Here is a 22,821-nt window from a genome sequence, read left to right on the forward strand (position 1 = left end):
CACTGTCTCTTCCATGAGTGGAACACAGAAAATAGTTCCTACTGTACATGAAACTGTTCACAACAAGGTCTGTGGATTATCTTGAGTAACCGAGTCATGATTACTGGAAAGAGACATTACTGTTGAGTTTTTCAAATGTATTTTTTAGGTGCTTTTAGCACCTTTATATTTTAGATAAAAGGCCGATATCTCCAACACTCTACAAGTCACACCAAAACAATCTCGATTAATGAATAACACTACAGGTAAGAGAGACAATGTGCATTTTTGATTTTAGTGTGAACTTTCCCTTTGAGTACAAAACCAGCCTCGTTTTGAGTGTTATACAGTTTCGCACCAATAAAACTAATACTGAAATACATATATACTTATATTTATAAACTAATTGTTGTTCATTCTTAGGACCAAACAGTCATCTTTCTAACATCTTACAACACTCAATCAGTTGAGTAAACTTAGGAGGGGCCTATTGTAAAAAAAAAAAAAAAAAAAAAAAAAAAAAAAAAATTAAATATATTGAGACATAAAAACTGAACACTTAGTAAAAAGCATTTTGGCACAAATTTTATGTTTTTGTTTTGGTTTGAAGGAGATAACAAGGTTGTGGTGATCATTAAAAAATAATAAAATTATGACACAGATATACACTATAATATATAAAAGTTTACATCTTTGAATAAACAAGAGAACCATGTTGAGACAACTGCACATAACTGAGTATAGTGACACACTAGGACACAGACAGACACTGCAGTAGAAATACACACAGTTTGAAGGCACTTGTTGAAGTTTGAGTGCAAGTTTAAATGTTGAAACAGTAACACTTGTTTTCCCTTTACTCCACTGTGTACCCGCAAACATCCTTGGGTCTTAAATGTCCATGACTGACTTGGGTATGAGTGTATAGTATGTGCGTTTGTGTGTGCATCATGCCGTGTGTCTCCTGCGGTGCAGTTTGTAGTGATGAAGGAGCTCCTGGTGACTCTTCTTCTGCCTGCTCTTCTTCCTGAGACCTGCCGGCCTCGGGAGATCTCCTCTGGATGAAGACCTGCTGCTTCCTACAGACAGAAAAAGCCATATGCACATGCAAATATTGCTGCTGCTGCAAGGACTGTTGACTGATAAACATATGAGAGGAAAGGTTCTATAGGAAGGAGTAAAGACGTAAGAAAATGAGGAAGAAAGACTTATTGTCACTGACTTGTTTCACAGTGTGGTCCTTCGTAGCCTCGGCATTGACAGCGGAAGCTCCCTCCAGACAGGATGCAGTTCCCGTCATTCATACATGGGTTGGGCTTGCACAGGTCTACCGGCTTTTTGACCTCTGATGGAAAGAAATGTTATAAATCAGCTGGTTACCATAACAACAAGTTAATAAATTCATATTTTATTCGGGTCTCCGAGCTTTCCCTGCCTTTTATTTATCAACCCATTCTTTCTATCAATAGAGTAGAGCTGCCTATCTTTTTTATGGCCCTATTTGTATTCCATACCATATTATTAACTAAGGAGATAATAGCGGATCTTTGGATGAAGCAGGGAAGGAACTACACCCCCCCTCAAAATCAACGGGTTCTTGATGAATAGGGTGGACAGCTTCAAATACCTTGGTGTCCACATCACTGTGATCCTGACCTGGGCGCATACTGACTAAGTGGTGAGAAAGGCAAGGCAGAGGCTGTTTCATCTCAGACGCTTGAGGAAATTCTGGGCATATAGTGAGGTAAGTACTACGGAATTTCTACTCCTGCACCATCAAGAGCGTCCTGACGGGGAAGATCACTGCCTGGTACAGATCTGATCACTACTGCAAGGCCCTGCAAAGAGTGGTTTGTTTGGCTAAACATACAACAGGTGGCACTCTATCCTGCCTAAAGGATATGTACACCAGGTGGTGTAAAAATAAAGCCAGGAGAATTATTAAAGATCCCAGCCACCTGGATAACAGCCTTTTCTCCCTGCTGAGGTCAGGAGGCAGGTATTGGATACACCCAGCTAGCACTGAGAGGCTCAGGATGTGCTTCTACCTTCACATCTCAAGGATCCCAAACAAGGTCACTGCCTGAGACTGCCCAATCATATATTCATTATTAGAGTTTTTTTAATTGCTCAAATTTAGCCTATTATTGACATTTACTTTATACCAGAACACTGTATACACAGACTTCTGCATTGCTAAATGCATTGTCAGTATCAGCATGTAGTTGTTATACTTTCTGTCCACTAGAGGGCATTCCAACATTACCAATAAGCATTTGGAATTACCAACAGATGATAGCTTTCTGACTAGGTGATAAGTAAACTTTGGCTCAAGATGAATTAAATTAACTAATTTTCAATCCCATAGCACTTCCTAAATGTTCAGGAGTGGTGATATCTGTGGGTGCATCGTTTTCTTGCACTTTTTTCTGATACAGGAAACCTAGCTGATTATCAGACATGACAAAAGCATTTTGTTTTCACATGCTGGTTAGCCAACGGTGCATTTGTAAATAGTCACTGGAGAGCCAGCCAGAGCACATTCTAGCGGAAACTGGACTGTTGGTAAATTTCGAGCGCTGTTGGAATATGCCATCCAGTTACACAGAGCACCAAAGCATACTCTAGGAACTGCATGAAGAGAAGGAGCAGCAAGGTGAGAAGAGCGGGATTTGCAAACATAGCCAACACATTTGTAAATAATCTACACATTCAAATAGTACTTTCAGCATTCCATTAGTGGAATTTTTTTACCATTTGATTTATATACCAAATTTGTTCCAACAGCCCTACCATAGAGCAGGACAGGGCAAGCTGTCCTGAAAAGTTCTGGCACCAAGAAGTTTCTGTATTCTCACCTGAACACAGCATCTGCACCAGAACATCCTCAAAGTACTTGAGATCCTCGTAAGATGGCACCGCAATCATGTGTTCCTCTGAACCAGCAATTTGCAGCAGCCTCTCTTTCTGTACATCTCCGATTCCAATCACAAACAGCGAAACTCCATTGTCTCTTATCTTTTGAGCTGGAACAACAGCGTCATCACTGCCTGAACCGTCCGTCACCACCACCACGGCCTTGTTGACGCCGGGCCGTGCACCTTTGGCCACCGTCAGGACATTTGAGTGGATATGAAGTAAAGCTGAGCCCGTTGAAGCCACTCCGCCCATGTAGCTGGCCTCACCTACAGCCTTGAGGATGGCAGAACCAGACTCGTGGGTGTCCAAGTTGAAGATGGTGGTGGCTCTCCGACCGTAAGCCACAAGTGCCACTTGAGCAACGTCACGGTTGATGTCGAACTGGACAGTGAGGCTGCGCACAAAGTCACAGAGGATGGCAAAGTTATCAGGGCTGACGCCACCTGAGGCGTCCAGGGCAAACACCAGGTCAACTGCTTGACCCAGACAACCTGAGAAACAAAAAGACAAAGAATTATGTTGTCAAAATATACAGACAATCATTACTAGTTCAAACATACAGTTTGGAACGCCTGGATTCTAATGGTAATTTGGATATTTCATTAGGTATTAAAAAGTCTGTCAGTACCTTGTGTGTCCACGCTGCAGATCTTAGCCTTGAGCTCAGGGATCTTGGCACTGAATTCAGGTGGTGTGTAGGTGATAGTCCTCTGGGGATTTCCTGTGATATTATTCAGTTGTCCCCTTAGGTAGTCTGGTCCCACCCCTATCAGGAAGATCTCTCTGTCTCGAGCATACTTAGAGGGCTCTATTACCTCGTCTGCAGCAGGACTGGCAGTGAGCAGCACCACCACCCGGGGCAGGTCATCAGTGACATCCGCAAAGACTGGTGCGCTCACGAAGCCATGACGTGTGACATAGCGAAGGGCCTGGCCTGTCCGGGTCTCGCCACCGATTGGTTGAAGTGCCTCCACTGTCTGAAGTATACCCCTCAGGTCCCCTTTGAAGTTGTCCACCGGGGCCTCGACTCTGGTCTCACCACCAAACACTGCCAGGCCGACTCTGCTGGGGCTGTTGGACCCAATCACAGTGCGCAGGAAGCGTTTCAAGAAGGACTTGTGACGGAGGAAGCCCTCCAAGGTAAGCGTGGCAGAGCCCTCCATCAGGAACAGCAGGTCTACGGAGCAGTCCAGTGATAACGCAGGAGCTGAGGAGGGATGGAGGGTTAAATTACAAATGGTATGCAGCCAGTTGGGTGACACTAATATCCCAGTAAGTACAGACCACAGTGTGGGTCTCCTCCATAGCCAGGTGGACATTTGCAGTGGTAACCCTCTGGACCCTCTGATACACATGTTCCACCGTTCAGACAGGGCTGAGAGTCACAGGGATCTACAGTACAGAAGAAAAAGAAAGAGTGGCAGGAAGTAGGCTGTTTAAATGTGTATGAACTGGCATATACACAGAGTTGGGTGAATGGATGGACAGATGGACAACCCAAAAATATAATGCCTCCAGTCACGGCTATTGCCAGCATAGAGGTATAAAAATACAACTGAATATTCTGAATTAAGATGCTACTAGGCACACATTTCTCATCAACAGAAATGAGTAATCTAATGGAATATACTGTATTACAGATTACATTTTAGGGTATGCATTCAGTTATCTGTAATAGAATACATTTAAAAGTTATCCTCTCAACACTGTATGCACACAACATCTCAAAGAGAGAAAGAACAGTGTTGTTACCTGGACAGATCGTCCGATGGCAGACTGTCTGGTGCCTCTTGTACATCTTGTTGTACCTGCAACACACACATGTGGACTTAGACAGAATTCACTTGTTTTGTCAGTTTTTTTTGTTTAAAAAATGTTGTATTTTGCGAGGACTAACTTCTTTTTTTCCCCTCTCAAGTAAATGAAATTTCTATTTTCAAATTGGCTCTGTTTTGGCAGTTCTATGATGGAAATACAAACCTTGCCTATCAGTTTGTACATGACAAAATTTAAAAAAGCAACTCACATGGAAAGCAACACATATATATATTGACATATAATCATTCGGCAGATGCTTATAACCAAAGTGATAAATAAATAAGGTACTATTATATAGACCCATTTACAGTGTTGTTCCAGCAGCAGTCCTACTTTGTGTTGTATCTACAAATGCTTAAAACTGAGCTATTGTGAAAACAAACTGTTGGGAGGTTTAATGTATTCATGACAAATAAGATTTGGAAGATCAAATGAAAAGATAGCTCTTCAAACAGTGAGCTCTACTTGGCTTCAACCATTTCACTGTGGTGAATTTGCAATATGTGGGGAAATTAAATTAGTCAATTTAATTTGCCCTGGGAGGGTCTGACAGAATTACACTTGTTTTTATTAACACCCTCGCACTGACGCAGCTCATTAACACATGGTAGTTGCCCCGTTGAACAACCACAGCCTTGAGGTTTATTAAGCAATGGAAACCAAGTGTTTTTCATTCAGTTTTCCTACTTGTGAAATCATATTTGCTACTTACTGTGAAATACTATTTATATATTTCAGTGCTACACACTATGTATCATGTGCAATCATCTATCATGGACATACAGAATATGAACAAATGAAAAGTGTATATAGCTTTTCGATTGTTTTATGTTTCATTTTCATCTTATTTGTATTGTTTGTTTCATTTTTATTTATCACACAATCACGTTTTTTTACATTGCTTTTGCCTGGTGAGCTGCTGTAGTGAGAGAGTTTTTCTGGTGTGGAATTAAAAAAGCTTATTTTATCTTAATTTCCAGTAGATTACATCACTGCAACGGTCTGTGTGTAGCACTTTCCACACAAGCTGTTCGGCAACTTCAGCTTATTCAGAACGCTGCTGCCAGGGTCCTGACAAAAAAACTAGGAAACATGATCACATTACTTTGACACCTGTCACTCAGAGAACTGATTTCAAAATCTTGCTGCTTGTGTATAAATCACTCTGTGGTTCAGCGCCCAAATATCTCTCTGACATGCTTGTGACATATGAACCTTCTTGGACCCTAAGGACATCTGGGGCTGGCCTAATGACCGTCCCAAGAGTCCAAATAAAACATAGTGTAGCAGTGTTTTGTTATCAACAGCACAAACCTGGAATAACCAAGGTGATGTAAGACATGCCCGTTCTCTGAGCACTTTCAAGTCAAAGCTTAAAATGTTCATTTTTCACACTGCCTACTCCACCCTCTAATGACTGCAAACTTATTTTCAAACTCAATTTTAAATCAATTTAAATTTTTTTTTTTTTTGCACCTCTTGCCTGCACTTCTGCTATTTAATGGTGATTTTTTTTTTGAATTGTAAATCATTTAGTAATTGATTTTACCTTTAGTATCTTTTTTTCCTCTTTACTCTTTTCTGTATCCTTTATCATGTTTAACATTTTATTGCTCTGTAAAGCACTTTGAATAGCTGCCTTGCCTTAACTTAACTTACCTTTACATATCTGGTTCCAATGCACAGATTTTTTTTCAGCCACGAGTCTGACACCAACCTCCTTTATTTATTATAAAACCATTTCTGTGGCCTCTTCAATACCTGCTAGACACAACTGTGGGTCCATCATTCCTACTAGAGATGAGTGAGTACACTACTATTTGTATCTGTATCTGTTCATCTAACTACATGATCTAAATGTGTGCTCAGAATGGGCAGAGTTTAAACTGGAAGTTAGTCAGGGCCTAACCAGAAGTAGTTATTTTAAACCTGAAATTGATATGGGTTGATTAGAAGCTGCTAAATGTATATATTATTATCATATATATTAATTGTCTATTATCTGTACTGGAGACTTGTTTCATCACCGAATCATGATTTACAGCAAAGTTTGCATTGTACAAATAAATATAAATTGTCAGGAATTTAGATTTTAATGTTGAGTTGTAGCTATTAAAATAGTGTCTCCAGTTTCAGTAAATAGAGAGTTTTCTCTTGTAAAAGTTCAGTAAATCATTTTCATAAAGACCATATTCTTCGAATGAGGAAGCCTCGTGCATTATTCATGCATTCATGTACACTTGCCTGTAGTACGGACACAGAGACGTGTATGTGGAATACCCCTTGGAGCCTTTCCAACACATGTAATTCCCCTGCAGCTCTTTCACCGTCTCCAGTGTTTTCCTTTCGCAGGGAAACGACTCCATCTGACAGCCTGGGGAACAGGACGGGAGGATTGGGTTGGGACAGGTGTTCGAGAGGGTAAGTCGGGATTTGAAGAAACACAAATAAGTAAGAGGGGGAAAGGACAGTCATAACTGCCTGCAGTGAAAAAGTCTCGCACCTGCAGGTGTGGCACTGCAGACAGCAAAGGTGGTCAGCGTGGTGTACAGGCCGTTGACGGCATCGAAGAAATGCTCGGCAAAGAAGACGTGGCTCTCCATCGGCTCACTGGCCAAAGCGTGTAGCTCCTCCCACCTGGAAAACAAACCTTTTATGAGACTGAAAATAAGTAGTTTAATTTATGATCATTTTCCAACCATCAAACATACCTGGGGAAGCGGATGCCCACAGCGAAGACGACCACACCGGCCTCTTTGAGCTGCGCAGCCGCCTGCACCACGTTGCCCTGAGACTTCCCATCTGATAAGAGGATGGCGATCCGGGCCACAGTGGAGGAGTTACGGCCGCCTGGGAAACCCTTCCTCAGCACATACTTCAGAGCCAGGCCTGTCTGGGTGCTGCCTCCCCTTGGGATTCAGAGTTTTTAGAGACAGAAACAGAACAATTAAAGAATTTGTACTGTGCTTAACAGAAGCCAGCAGAGTTAATAATCCACCGCATCGCATGTCACTGCCAAAATAAACCACAGACCAATTGTGGTTGGATTCCTCTTTTAGTTTCTGGACTGAGAATACTAATAAAATCGTCTGAAGTTTCATCACTCCAGGGCTCAAAAACCCATTTAAAACCTATCACACTTTTTTCAAAAAGACATAAATGTCAGTCAGAGCAGGAACCTTTTTCCAATCTCACCACCAGACACAAAGAAACGCAGCGTCTCGTGATTGCTAGGAGGAAGAACTGCTGAAACAAACACAGTGATGTGCAGGTAGTGAGGCACTTAAATGCCATTCATCATATTTCCCATCTTGTTTTGATACTTTTTTTTCCAGCTGTGAAAACAATGCTATGTCTCCTTGAAGCGCTGAGACTACAAAACAATACAGTAAAAGGTTTAAAGGCCTTCAGGCATGATTAAAAGAGCTCAGCTCTCTTGAACAGATTTATGTCAACAACAAAAGGTACTGGTGTCTCAGCCAACAAGTGCAGATTGAAATGCTGCTCCACAATACATCTTACATAACCCAAATTGTACAAACATGTTGGACAGGCTGCATCTTAGATGCTTGTAAATACTTGTTTAAGTGGCATTGCAGTGGGTAATCTTACACAACAATGCTGGATACAGAATTAGAAATAGCTAATGTTTTTTAATGATCAGCTTTTGCAGCTGCTGTTTACAGTTTTTATCCCATATCAGACTTTCTGTTACAAGATATATTTTTTTCACAAGGCACACAGACCAAGGCCTGGTCCACATGTGCACGGGTGTTTTTTTAATAACAGCTTTTTCCTCTTTTGTTCTCAAACAAGTGTGAAATTGCAATAGCTGCAACCTCCATGTCAAATTTCAGCCTCCTAGGGCAAAAATGGTGGCTGCCAAAGGCTGGGGACATTTTTGTAGACTGAATGACAAACCAGCTGACAGAGTTAGCTATAGAGCTACAGGTGGCAGTTAAAGAATCCTGTCTACACAGGCACTGTCATTCAAATTCAAACACAAAAGTGTATAAAATATATTTTTTCAGTGAACCGACATAACACCCTACCGATAAGGGAAGCAGAGATGAATGTAGTGCATACTTCCTTTCAAGTGTGCTGTGATATGACCGAGGTGCATCTGCTTACAAACTCCAACACATGGAGTGAATTTAAATGAAAAATTATAATTTGATTTTTCAGAGCACCAGATATAATATCTTAAATGGGCCTATCACATTCCAGCTGATGTTGGAGAAACTGTGGAACATGCACTGCCAATCACACCGATATATATTTTTGCAATGTCCGAAGTTAGGTTTATACTGGAGAGAGGTATGTGATGCCCGTAGGGAGGTTTTTCAAAGAAATATTTCACAAGACCCTACAGTAGTAGTTATCCCTGAGAGTCTAAATGCAAGGGATAAGAAATACATCTTGTGTATATTACTTACAGCAGCCTTAAAGTGTATAACCGTCAGATGGCTGAAGCCCCACGCTCTCACATACAATACATGGATCTAAAAGGTCTGGGACCTCTATCAGATGGAACAAATTACATACACATAAAGATAACAAAAAATCATCTTTACTAATTGATGGAGTCCTGGCATATCTCCAGTAGGGCTCTGCCAAACTTTTACTTTAATATTCCCCCATGTACATATCACATTATATGTCATTGTCTGTAGAACAAATTTTGCACCTGTTCTTTATCTGTGTGATTATAATGTGGAGTGGACAATTAGTACTATCAATTTTCATTCTTTTCTCTTTTTTTAATTCTATTTAAATTTTGCTTTTTGACCAATGGGTTAAGATGTTGAAGTGGAGTGGAGTGAAATGTTAAATATAGCTGGAAAAAAAGGAAATGTATTCACTGTATTGTTGTTATTGAAAACCAAATAAAAATTAAGTTCTAAATAAAATGATGACAAGGACATGCCAAACCAACAGGTGAAGTCGTTGATTATGGAGCAATGACCTCTGTAGCGCATCCTGACGCCTCTGTTCCTCGATATAGTGGAACAGTGACTGTGCATCTATGTGCAAACGTAAAAAAAAAAAAAAAAAACCCTGTTTGCAAGGTTAGAGCCAACATTATTTTGGACATGTCTGACATCACACAAAGTGTTGCTGTAAAGGAAATAACAGCACACACTCCGACGCCCCACACAGAAAAATCTGTTTTCCACATCTACATGGCAACAGCTGACTTTCTGAACACCTTGGAAGGAGTTTTACAAAAGGCCTATTTTCAGGGACCTAAAATGCAGTTTGTGTGTGAACAAAATGCCAAAATTGCTGAAAATGCAACTTTAGCACAGACAACTATTTCAGTGTGAGTTAAGCCACTGAACTAAAAATATTTTAAAACTGCACACTTTTTATATTCTGCAGTGCTGTCATGTGTTACCATGCAAATTATTCACGTTCTTGTTCATATTGTTGGTGAGGAGCAGAGAGAAATATTACAAAGTAGGAGTTCTACTGTACAGAGTAATATTGTTTGTAATGTAATTTAAACAAACTTTAATAAAGGCATTGAAGTATAAATGACGCTACAATTGAACTCTGTAAGGTATTAATTTGATTTGAGGCAATGTGACAGCTAATAAGTTCAAACGCGGCTAGCCATTTCAAACCAGATGGTGAGCCAAATTGTGAACACACACACACACACACACACACACACACACACACACACGGCCAAATTACCTTCCTCTTTTTCGGCTTATGCACTTATCCAATATCCAGTGACCACCTGCGGTGTGCCCCTCTAATCTGAAATTAATTTGTTTTCCTTCCCAGGGAGAATTTGAATGTGTGTATGTGCGTTCTGCCTTCTGCACAAGTTTGAACTAAATCCCTTCCAAGATCATCCAGATAACTTGTTAAACACATTAATAAACCTTTGTCAGTTTTATTAACTCACTGTTTTGGTATTATTGCCAACACACCTGTAGGAAATCTTTTTCATGTGCTTCTTCAGCTCTTGTTTAGTGGTGTACGAGTCCAGGGTGAACTCCAGCCGAGGGGTGGAACCAAACTGAATCAAGCCGACTCGCACCTGGACAAGGGTGGCATTACGTGAATGGTGATTGACATGAGAGAAAGAGGAAGAGAGTGAAGGGAGGGGGGCGGAGAACTGAAAGAAAACAAACCTTGTCTGGTCCGATATCAAGAGCTTGACAGAGTTTGATCGCGTAGTGTTTGGACCTCTCAAAGCTGCCCTTCCCCACGCTGTAAGAACCATCCATGAGGAAGAGGATATCCATGGCTGCTGAGCACTGCATCACTTCCCATAGAAACACACACACAAAATCACACACAGTTAAACACACTGAAAGTCCAAACTCCTTCATTGTCTTCACTGTATTTCTTGCAAAGAACTCCTATTGTCTTATTCTATATGGGCATTATGGGATTATCTTGGTTAGTGATCAAATGGGCTGCAGTGGATGAAAATAACACCCTAACATAATAAGAGAAAAACAGGTTAGCATGCCTGAGAGCTCGTTTTTCTTTTCCCAGGAGCAGACTCACAAAACCATCACCGAGCATGTTTATGCTCGCTGGTGGCATAAATAATCTGCAGTGTTTCTGTCATGTCAGAATGTGCAGCTGATCATGAAGAGGGCCATTAGAGACAGGGAGAGTGTGCCGTCTGTCTGCGTATGGGAAGGTCACCTCATAACACTTTCCAATGTGACACAGACACCAAGAAATTAGGACCACCCACCACCTCAAAGGATTCTTCTAAAGTGTTGTCACTCTGCCACACAATTTATTAGCTATTTACTGCAACTTAACTGCACTTTAAACTTTTGTACAACTCTGCCTACATCAGACCCTGCACATTCTGTCACTTAAGCCTTAACACAATATGCTATCATGGACGGATTACTGAAATGGGCTTGGGCCCAGGGGCCAAAGTGTCAGGGCACCCCTGGACTTATCCTACAAAATGTCACTCAAATGAATAGGTATTGACTAGGAGGAGACTCAAAATGGCCACAAAGAGATGGAAAGTTACCAAAAAAAGGGAAAAGCAACCACAAAGAGACACAAAATTACTACAAGCAGACAAAAATGACCAAAAACAGACATAAAATGATCTAAAAAGCCCCAAAATATCCTCAAAGAAACACAAAATTGCCTCAAAGACACACAAAATGAATACAAAGAGACAGCAAATGACCACAAAGAGACACAAAATGTCCTCAAGCAGAAACGAACTTACAACAAAAAGACAAAATTATAGCAAAAAGACCTAAAATGACCTTAAAGAGATACACAATGATCTCAAAGAGACACAAAATGACTAAAAAGAGACAAAAAATGACCTCAAAGGCACACAAATTGTCTTCGGGGAGACACAAATTGACCACAAACAGACACAAAATGAATACAAAGAGACCCAAAATGACCTCAGAGACCCAAAATGTCCTCAAACCGAAACAAACATACAACGAAAAGACAAAATTACAGCAAAAAGACCTCAAATGACCTAAAAGAGACACATAATGACCTCAGAGACACAAAATAACTACAAAGACACACAAAATGACCTAAAAGAGAGACAAAATATCCTGAAGAGACACAAAATAACTACAAAGGACCTCAAAAAGAAACAAAATGACCTAAAAGAGACACAAAATTAATTAGACATAAGATTACAACAAAAACACAAAATGTCACAATGAGACACAAAATATCTACAAAGAGAGATAAAATGACCTAAAAGAGACACGTGGTGACCTCTGAGACACAAAATATCCATATCAAGACACAACATAACTACAAAGAAACACATTCTGACCTCAAAGAGACACAAAATGACCTCAGAGAAACAAAATATCCTAGAGACACAAAATAACTACAAAGGACCTCAAAGAAACACAACTTATCTCCAAGAGATACAAAATTACCACAAAGACATAAAAATAACAAAAGGACACAAAATGCTATCAATTAGACACAAAACAACAGAAAAGAGGCAAACAAACAAACAAAAAAAATCTGTCTTGCTGCTATGCAGGAGAGATGATGGGGTATTCTGCATATTTGTGAATTCTAACATCCAATGACGCACATGCAGGTGACTGTCACCATCCACCAACCACAACCTCCTTCTTATGTGCCGAGTTTTTGGTGTGTCTAATTTGTTCTCAAAACAGAATTTTCTCTCTACTCACTTTCTCCTGCCGAGTTGATCTTCATGATGTTTTCATGGCTGGTTTGGATCTCCTGCACTGAGGTGCCCTGCTGGACTAGGAGGGCCAAACAACACAGAGGTTAGTCACATTTCTAAACACGCTGTATGTACACAGCATCATGCATGTGCATGACTCCAACATATGACATTTAGATACTGCTACCATAACTGTCAATGCAAAACAAAACCCTACACAACACGCTCAAGTGCAGAATGAATTTTTTTTTTTTTAAGATATTTTTTGGGGCATTTTTGCCTTTAATGGACAGGACAGGTAAGCGTGAAGGGGGGAGAGAGAGAGAAAGGGGGGATGACATGCAGTAAAGGATTCAAACCCGGGCCGCTGCAGCAACAGCCTTGTTCATGGGGCACCTGCTCTACCCACTAAGCCACCGACGCCCCGCAGAATGAATTTTTGAGTTATGTCCCAAAACATGGCCTTGTTGAGATATAGTGTCACAAAACTGAAACAGATGCCAAGTCACAGTGACCTAAGCCTTTGACCTTTAAAATCTAATCAAAATTGCCGAAATTCCGTGATGGTGTTCTTAAGATATCATGTTCACAAGAATGAGACGGAAGCCAGGTCAAAGTGACCTTTGACCACCAAATTCTAATCAGTTCATCATTGAGTGCAAGTGAATGTTTGTGCCAAATCTGAGGAAATTCCCTTCAGGTGATTTTAACATATCGTGTTCATGAGAATGGGACAGGCGGACAGATGGACAGACAACCTGAAAACATATTGCCCTGCTGGTGCAGAGAAAATTGACATTTTGTCTCATTAATGGTTTTTCTTTTTTAAGTGAGGGTCAAAAAGGACACACGATAGTGTTTACTGTACAGACAGTAAAGTCCCTTGAGGCATATTTATGATTTGTGATGATGGGTGATCTGTGTCTATTCAGCGCCTTTAAATGAAACATCATTAGAGCCTTTAGAAGTTGAATTAAATAATAAATTGGATGCTGTCCTTGAAGCCAATACAGTTCAGTGACTCCCACTTGACCCTTTCTGCAATGGATAATTAAGTATTCAAAGCTAATGTGAGTGGACAAGTGAAGAAAACCATTCTTTCGCTCTATTCACCGAAAGGACGTCGCTCTATTCAGGCACACGTTCAGCCCAGGGAGGGGCGGGGAGGGCATGTGATTTCCTGTTCAGAAAACCCATGTGAACATGCCTTGTTGTCCCTGGTAACCCCAATGGGTCACCGAGGCATTTGTCCAGCGTGGAGACGCAGCGCTTGAGTGGTTTTACATGCATCTCCACATTAAACAGATTCCACCCTCTGAATAGCACAGTCCTTCTTTCCAATCACAATACAGGAAGAAACTGTGAGTTTGTTCCCATTGCTGTGAAGCTTCAGGCTGTCCGCCTCATGCTGATTTAGTGTCTCCTAAATAGGTGAAGGTGAAGAAAGACAGGAACATCAAAGAAAGGTTTCATGTACAAAAGTTCAGCAGGATGCGTCAGAGAATTTAGTGCCAACACTGACTTTGTCCTCCTCTGCTCATCTTTCTGTCACTAAAGCAGCGCAATGAGGATTAGGGAGAAAGAAATATGAGGTCCTTGGTGGCAGCCCCTACTGGCAAAAATGAGGGAGATGCAGCAAACTGCCACATGCATTTTGCAAAGCTGCACTGGAGCAACAATACATTTTCGTGAGAGAAGCATAGTGTGCACGCATCCACAAAAATATTCCAAACTCCCAGACAGGCTTCTTGATGGCCACTGGGCATCAAATTCGCACGACAAAGCAAGTCTCTTCTTTATTGACAGTTTCTAAATAGTACTACTGATATATCACACTAATATGGCTGCTGTGAAATCTTTTGGCCACAATAATCAGATAACGAAAATCAGACATCCTGCCAGCCCTTGGCCTACTTCACATCCCTCTTTCAATGCCTGTGAAATCTTTGCATCTTCCAACATCAGTTCAACAAAGGAGTAAACTGCATGAGGTCAGAAGACATTTAAGTATAAAATCCACCACAAATGTTAAATAAAAGTACCACCTGAAACTCAGAGGCCTCAGCTCCCACCTTATTTCAATCCTGGCCCTTTCATCTGCCCCTAATTCCAACGTCAGTTCAGCCCAAAGTCCTCCTGACAGCTGACAGTGAAAGTTTCGAGTCTTAGCAAGCTGCGTTCTCATGGTCAGCAGGGCCCCACTGCGCTGAACAAAAAGTCTGTCTGTTCAGCCAAGTGCCTCAAGCAAAATGAGTGTGTGTCTTTAATGTCTGTGAATGAAAACAGCGGGAGCAAGACAATGAGCTTGGATCCACAGGCTGAGGAGTCAATTTCTAATTGGCATCATCAATCCCACCAAAGTCTGGGAGATATAAGGAATATTCCTCTAAAATCGAAGTTGAAAACTACATTCAGCTGGTACCTATCTGGGAAATTTCAATTGACAGCCTGGATTACATGGATATCTAGCTGGTGAAGCACTGCAACACGTTATCTGTGCTGTCAGCACCAGGAGGAAAGGGGGCGTCTTGACAAGGTGAAACAGTCTTGTTTGCTCAAGTTCAAAGTCTTAAAATGGTCAGTAATAAATACTTCAGATGGTGCTAAAGCTGTCATTTTTGAAAACAACCCAAAGATTATATTGCCCCACAACTCCCGCCTCTCCCCTCAGGCAAATGCCTGTACTCTCAGGTCCAAGAGAAGAACTGACGATACACTATAAAAGAGATGCAAAATTTGACTTGCTTGGAAACAAGCAAGCGCTTTAAGCACAGGAGGAAATCACTCTCGAGAGAAGATGATGGGAATTCTTCAGCACTGCAGACTTGACAGGTTTAAGCAGTAAAATATCTTGTAAAGAATCTCAGGTTGACCAGAGGAACATCAGTGAAGCATCATGGATTTTTCTCCATGCAAACGTAGGCCTCAAATATGCTCAAATGCCAACACACCAAGCAGCAACCTCTGGGGCCGGAAAATGCGTTCCCCCTTCATGACAACTGTATGGGTGGTATATTTTTGTATAACTCACCCATTTACATTAATTTAAGGCTTAAAGTTACGCATAATTAAAGGCAGGCAGCTTTGAGTGGCAGGCTGTCTGTCAACAGTGTCCTCAACTCCTCTCAGAACCATCCCTTGCTCCTCCACAGCTCAAGCCTCTCGCCTAAATATGGTCACTTCATGCTCAACAGGAGTCCATAAACCAATGGGTGATGTCACAGTAGCTACGTCCATTATTGTTACAGTCTATGTAATACACTGAATATTTTTATCACTGTATTTTTGAAAACATTTCACTGACTTAAGGGAAATTTCGGTTTATTTCAATCCGTCTCCTATCGTCCTAAATTTGTTTCAAGTCACTAGTGACATAGAAATAATAGTTAGCATGTTAGCTGTTAGCCTAGATACAGCCGTAGCGTCAGACCTGTTAAAACGTAATTGAACGGGCATCCTTTCAAGTTAGGGCCGTAACGGTACATGTATTTGTGTCGAACCGTTCGGTACACGACTTTCGGTTCAGCAAGACCCTGTACCGAATTATTGGGCGCAGGATATTATTTTATTTTATTTTGTTTTATTTTAATTCCGTTTTTGCGAGCCGAACCATTTAAAATATCTAGTTCCCCGACGACATAATTGAGTGACGGACCGCTTTCACTTTGTGCAGCTCATTCTCGCATTTTGACAACATGGCAAGTGAGCCTGACGAACCTGAAGACCCACCCGCAAACCTTAAGTCCTCCGTTTGGGGCCTGCGGGCTGTTTTAGAGGTGGTGATAGGTGTATTACTTTTGGACACACCTCCACCTGTGCCAGTATTTATGCTAGGCTAAGCTAACTGTCTGTTAGCTGTAGTTTCATTAAACTCTAGACAAAAGCCAGCGTATTTCCCAAAATGTGTAACGATTCCTAAGTCGTTTATGAAAAAGCAAACACAAAATAAGCATGTACAGAAATGTGTGTGTGTGTGTGGGTGTGGGTGGGGGGATGGGGGTGGGTGGGTGGGGTGGGGGGGGGGGGGGAGGTGTTTCCTTTGGACGGAGCCAGGCAACCTGTTTCCACCTGCTCCTTGTCTGTATGCTAGGCTAAGCTAGCTGGCTACAGGCTGCATTCAAATGAAAAATAGGCATATTTCCCAAAATGTGTAACTTTTCTAAAAGAAATTTGTTAAAAGACCTGAACGTTCAACTGAGGATGTTCAGAAGGTGTAACCACCTACCACGGTATTCTCAGCCAAAAGGAAAAACATTTTATTAAGATGAGTGCAAGGTTGTGTAGGCCTATTATCACATTTTGTATATCTGTATTCTCCAAATGAACTTTAAGTGATTAAATATATGTAAAGATATGGGTTCATTACAAAAACATTCAAAAACTGTAGACTCTGAACACCAGAGGGGCACAGCAGGCACTCCTCAGCTGAAACGAAATGCAAAACAGTAACAAAAGCAACCAACTGACCTTGAAGCAGCAGCGCTAAGAGGAGGGAGAGATGGATATCAGGATGCATGTCAAAAGGCCTGGAATGATAAACAAGGGCAGACACTTAGAAAAATAAGCAACAGGATACACAAAGGAGCAGAACAGAGATTGTGTGAGAGTTAAATGAGAAAAATGTGTGTGTACAGCAGTGGTTCCAACCTTAAGTCACCTTAAAATGAAGCAATGCATGGCATTAGTGTGGACTTATGAGTGAGTTTTAATACATATATTGTTTAAGCTGAAGTTTGTATAAATACATGCCTGTAAATTTACAGGCTTGAATTCTATGCTTTAAACCATCTTGTGACCCATCAACTTTATCTTGGTACCCATTGGGTGTCCTGACCCCAGGATGGGAACCACTGGTGGATACATGGACAATTTGTGCAGAAGTACCACTTTTTGTTTTCATTTTGGACGTTTGTTTTCATATTGTTTCTACAGGAAGACTTATAAAGAACGAAGGAATGACAAAATAAGGTTCACAGCTCTGGAAGTGTTGAACAGGGGGAAAATGACAGGGAAGAAGTGAAGTAAGGTCAGTGTAGTAGTAACCTGCCTCAAGGACCCTGAGTACACCCTAACCATGTTTTCACAGCTTGTTGTGGCTGGAGCCGTGACCTTTCAAAGAGGACTGAATGAAGAGATACTTGATGACTGACAGCTACCACAGAGGAACCCCAGGATGGTGGTGTTTTTTAATAAAACTGCACCAGTGTTAGATCTGGTAAAAGATCTACACACAGACAGAGCTGTGGGGCAGATTGCTCAACAGCAAGTTTCACAAATTTCACCACCATGTTGTAGGACAATGTACAAAGAGGACCCCATGTACCAAATCACCTGACTATACAAAAGTGTCTACATACAGACACACAACATGTGGACCATTCTGTATTTTGTCTGAGTGATAAAGATAAGCAATATCAAGCTTTCATCTTCTTTTGATGTGTGCTGTGTGAGGAGGAATGTGTCAGACCATGTGTGTGTAAAAGTGTGTCACTATGTCGTGTACGTCTACAGTGTCATGAGTGTATTCACCTGGGTGTTGGGTTACCTAGACAATGTGAAAGCCCATCATTGCCTGGGCATGTGGACATATAATAAAGATGTCACCCTGAGGCCAGTTTTAAATATTTATATATATGGCCAATCAGGGCCAAAATTACTACATGTGAGTATGTGATCAATGAAAACTTGGGAACATGCAAAAATCTGTTTAATTCTGAATCACACAAGTGGATTTCCACATTATTAGAGAATTGATATGATGTCATAGTTAAAGAAGCACTTCTGTGGTCCTGCTAGTATTTAAAATGCAAGATAAAAATTTGATGTTTTACAATTCCTGTTTACAATTAAGCCTGTCAGACTGGGATATAGTAATCTCACGACAAAATAATGGACTTGCACTTATACAGTCTTTCTATCCTTCTGATCACTCAAAGCACTGTTACACTACGTCACATTCACCCATTCACACACAGACACCATGTATGGTGGCTGAGGCTACAATATATGGTGTTACCTGCTGCTTGGTAACCACTCACACACACACACTTCCACACCGACTTTGGGTTCAAGTATTGTGCCCAAGGATACTTTGGCATGGAGGCTGGAGAGGCTGGGGATCGAGCGGCCGATCTTACAATTTGTCCTCCCCAAAAGACAGACAGCATCTGAGTTTGTGAAAAAAAAAACAAAAAAAAACAAACTTAAAGGTATACTACACAGGATTGTCGGTTACTGATTGTAAAAACACTTGCCGGCAAAAGTGAAAGCCAACCCTGGATTTAATCATTTAAAATTCTCCTTGCTATATTTGCTTTTCTTTTTGGCGCAGTGTCTCTTGGATGCTTGCTGCTTACAGTCTGGCACCCGGTCATTACTTTTTATAAAGCCCCGACTTCACCTGAGTGCTGAGGGTACAAGCCCACACACATCCCAAGAAAATAAGAAAATACAGAATAAGTGCAGAGTCCCTGCAGAAAAATACACCATCACACACGTCTAGCAGATCATAAGTGATGACTGATCCATAGGGATTACTTCACAATGAGTCTATATGTTGTTTTTAGGAAAATCTTACATAGCATATCTTTAAAATCTTTAAATTATACCAGTTAATTCAATACACCTCTACAATCTTATCCCATCTCTATTTGTTGAAACTGTCAGAAAGATGTGGACTGAACTTCATGGTCATTTTGGGGGATCACTTTTAGTGATTACAGTGCACTGGATTCCATTTAAGTGTACTGACATGTGTTTCAAAGAGTCTGTTTCCCTCAACTGTGTAAAGGGAGGGCCGATAAATGTAAAAACACCAACAGTCCAACACATTTGTAAGTATGGCCTCAAAAATGAAGAAAAAAAAAAAAAAGCACACAGTGGCAACAGGCTATGACAACTATTATAAGCGAAACAAAGATAGGCCTTAATAGAATTCCATTCAATCACACAGGTGTATCTGATTAACTGCTAATTGAGAGAAGGTCTAAATCAAGGATTAGCAACCTGCCTTATTCTGTGTGTTCAGTGCTGGGTACACACAAGAAGTTGAGGGGCTGCAGATAAGGTTTGATTAACTCTGGCTGCCGATAAGCTTGGCCATAATATCCTGCTGTGTGTGTGTGTGTGTGTGTGTGTGTGTGTGTGTGTCGGGGTGAGCTAAAGAGGACGGACGTGCCAGAGAAACCCTCCCTACAGGTAAAGCTGTGTGTATTCCTGAGACAGAGATAGAATTGTGTGCAGGACGGAGCCTCTCTTTAAGAGGAGTCTGTGAGTCTGCGATACAGATCTGCAGGGCTGACATGCAGCGGCTGTCTGAGAAGCCGCCGACTGATAACCATCACCAGGCGCTATTGATGCTCTATTTGTGCACTCTCCGGTACGTCGCGAGGACAAGAGATTTCATTACTGCCAGGGGACACACATGCTTGAAGGAGGAAGCAGTCATGCATGCCTACATATAAAACACAAACGTGCACTGCACACCTGTCTCAAAATTGGCTCCGTCTTCACAAGCATTCTTCTGGATCCTTCCACCCTTCATCTTTCTGTCCTGACTTTCTGCCTGTCAGTGAACACCTTTCTGCTCTGTCTGGCTGGCTGGAAGTTGAACTCAAAGTCCTATCTTGCTTTTTAGACTCAAAATGCGTTACCAAAAATCAGCAATAAGTACCAAAGCAGGGTCATTTTCATTCCTAAAATGTAAGTACCTTTAAAAATGGCAGACCTAAGCCGTGGATGTGCCGTCTGCCTTGAATTGATTGGCAGGTTGGAAAGTGCCTCCGCTGTGTAGTCTATAATTAGAAAGGAGTGCTCGCTTTTTGGACCAACTTCATACAAAAATCCCAAGATCTCCTAACCTGTACTTGGAGGTGTGAACATCCTAACAGTTGAAATTATTCCAGGGTGAGTCACCTGAAATAGCCACTTTTTAAACAACTGAAGAACAAATGTGGAAACTTTTTCCCCCACACTGTGACAACTGGCTGATTAAAAGCCACAACTAACTGTAATTCAAAAAGTCCTGGTATGCATTAAAGCGTAGGAATGTGCTGCACGAGTAAGCTAGGAACCACACAGAAGATTTAAAGTCCCAGTCTTTAGTACTATCAGAAAACCAAATTAAAAAACCCAATCAAATGTAATAAAACTTCGCAATAACTTTAGGTGTTGGTAGCTCATCCCCACTTGATCAATAATCTGTCTTCAGCATCACAACACCCTAAATTAAAATTGTGCTGATGTTTAAGACAAAGTCGTGCAGACCTGAACCCTATTTTCACATGCTTTTGTGTATTAGTGAGTAATGTGAACAATCATTTTTGAAATTGGTCCACTATTAAGAAACCAACTGCAATGTAACCAGTCAGGGCATGTGTACCGTCACTTTACGTCCACTGAAGGTGCTTGTTTTGGTCACTGACAGCTCAGATTGTTATTATGAGTGTCTGACAAGTTTATGGATAGGATCCCTACAGAAATTGACCTTTATGTTGAAGAGTAAGATTCTTTTTGTTTCACCAGAAACAGCCGCAAAATCGCCATCACCAAACCAACCAGACTCCATTGGGAAAAACAGTAATTTATCATCATAAAAGGCACTTCGTTCAGAGTCGACAGAAACAAAAAAAAAACTAACAAACACCATCTTAGTTCATATTTCCATTCTTCTAACAATCACCAGCTCTGGTTTGGTTGAAATGACCAAGTTAGATGAGAAAATATGTTGGCTCTGTACTTGCTAAAATTACTGATTATTTAAATGGAATTTGGTGGGTTTAACAATAGCAATATTGTGGCTGTTTGTGGTTAAACAAACAGGATCTTGCTCTTTAACAAAAAGGTCTATCTCTGTAGGAAGTCTTTCCAATACGTCATCAGACACTTAGCGTAACAATCTGAGTCTGTCAGTGGCGAAAACAAGCACCTTTAGTGAACACAAATCAACAGTGCAAGTATGCCCTGAATTGTTACATTGCAGCCTGTTTTGTTGCTGCCGACTGCAGCCCTCTTGCTCAATACTGGACCACTTTTAAAAATATTTGTTCCCTCTAGTCACTCAGACACAGAAACATGGAAAAATAAGGTCCATGTTGAACAATACCAAAGTTACCCTTTAAGATGTCACAAAAATGTCTTCACTTTAAACATGGTTATTTCCCCCCTTGAAGCTTAACTTGTAGCCTGTTATCTCCCAACATCTGGTCACTCTTAAATGTGTCAAGGGTCGAGGCAGGCTTAAGATGGAGCCAGAGGTTGTGACCCTGACAAGCAACAGTTGAAGAGGTTTACTCAAGAAGCCAAACAAAGTGATGCCTGTCACTCTACTTAAGTACTAAGTAGGTAGATGGACTTCAAGAAAAGCTTTGTGATGCTTTTAGGCTCGCTGTTGTTTGTCTAGTTGGCTGCAGTTTTTGTATAGACTAGCACAATGCAACTAATCTTACATATAAGTGCAGAGTAGTAATGTTACATTTCTTGTAATGCATCACACTTAATTCATCACTTTTTCTTCAACTTAAAAAAGCATGAAATTATATGACAGTCCGTCTGTAAAGCTAATGCAGCATTATCTTTTATTTTAATATACATCAATAAACAGGTAAAATATCAGTAGACACCAGACCCCAGTCCATCTAAACCTGACCTGCTGCACTACAGCATGTCCCGCCCGCAGACAAACACACTCTCCAGCCTCTCCTCCATGACAGAATAAATACTTTCACTTACCATGCGCTGTTAAGTCTTCACAACCGTTGAATTTTATCGCTTAGACAGCGGTCCTCAGAGACTCCCTTACGTGTCCGCACTGCTCTGATCCAACGGGGCTTTCTGCTCCAGACAGGAGGGGAGCAGCGACCCCACCTACTCGCCATGCCCACCTCTGGAGTACCTGCACCGGCACCGTCTCATTTCCTCCTCTCATCCCG

At 41.2% G+C, this 22,821-nt stretch overlaps 1 protein-coding gene across 2 annotated transcripts; it reads right to left on the reverse strand.

Annotated features, from left to right (window-relative positions):
* Nucleotides 1–121: 121 nt before the first annotated feature.
* vwa2 (von Willebrand factor A domain containing 2) lies at nucleotides 122–22,821 on the reverse strand. 2 transcript variants are annotated; one of them, XM_049563004.1, is made up of 14 exons: nucleotides 22,622–22,821; nucleotides 17,360–17,418; nucleotides 12,897–12,971; nucleotides 10,863–10,996; nucleotides 10,659–10,768; nucleotides 7,428–7,625; nucleotides 7,220–7,353; nucleotides 6,961–7,090; nucleotides 4,651–4,706; nucleotides 4,183–4,290; nucleotides 3,527–4,105; nucleotides 2,838–3,389; nucleotides 1,202–1,324; nucleotides 123–1,058 (listed from the first exon to the last, which is right to left on the reverse strand). In XM_049563004.1, exons 2-14 carry the CDS (start codon nucleotides 17,406–17,408, stop codon nucleotides 928–930), a joined length of 2,379 nt encoding a protein of 792 aa, XP_049418961.1. In that variant the 5' UTR covers nucleotides 17,409–17,418; nucleotides 22,622–22,821; the 3' UTR covers nucleotides 123–927. The 2 variants fall into 2 exon arrangements, with proteins under 2 accessions (XP_049418962.1, XP_049418961.1); XM_049563005.1 differs by lacking the exon at nucleotides 22,622–22,821 and having other exon boundaries at nucleotides 122–1,058.

The sequence above is a fragment of the Epinephelus fuscoguttatus genome, linkage group LG20 (genome assembly GCF_011397635.1).
Source record: "Epinephelus fuscoguttatus linkage group LG20, E.fuscoguttatus.final_Chr_v1".
Lineage (NCBI taxonomy): Eukaryota > Metazoa > Chordata > Actinopteri > Perciformes > Serranidae > Epinephelus > Epinephelus fuscoguttatus.

Coding starts and splice junctions, on each gene's coding strand:
- vwa2 (XM_049563005.1), bottom strand. CDS start 17,408: ATGCATCCTGATATCCATCTCTCCCTCCTCTTAGCGCTGCTGCTTCAA. Junction 10,769..10,862: donor TTGATATCGGACCAGACAAG/GTTTGTTTTCTT, acceptor ACCCTTGTCCAG/GTGCGAGTCGGCTTGATTCA. Junction 4,291..4,650: donor CCATCGGACGATCTGTCCAG/GTAACAACACTG, acceptor TCTGTACTGTAG/ATCCCTGTGACTCTCAGCCC.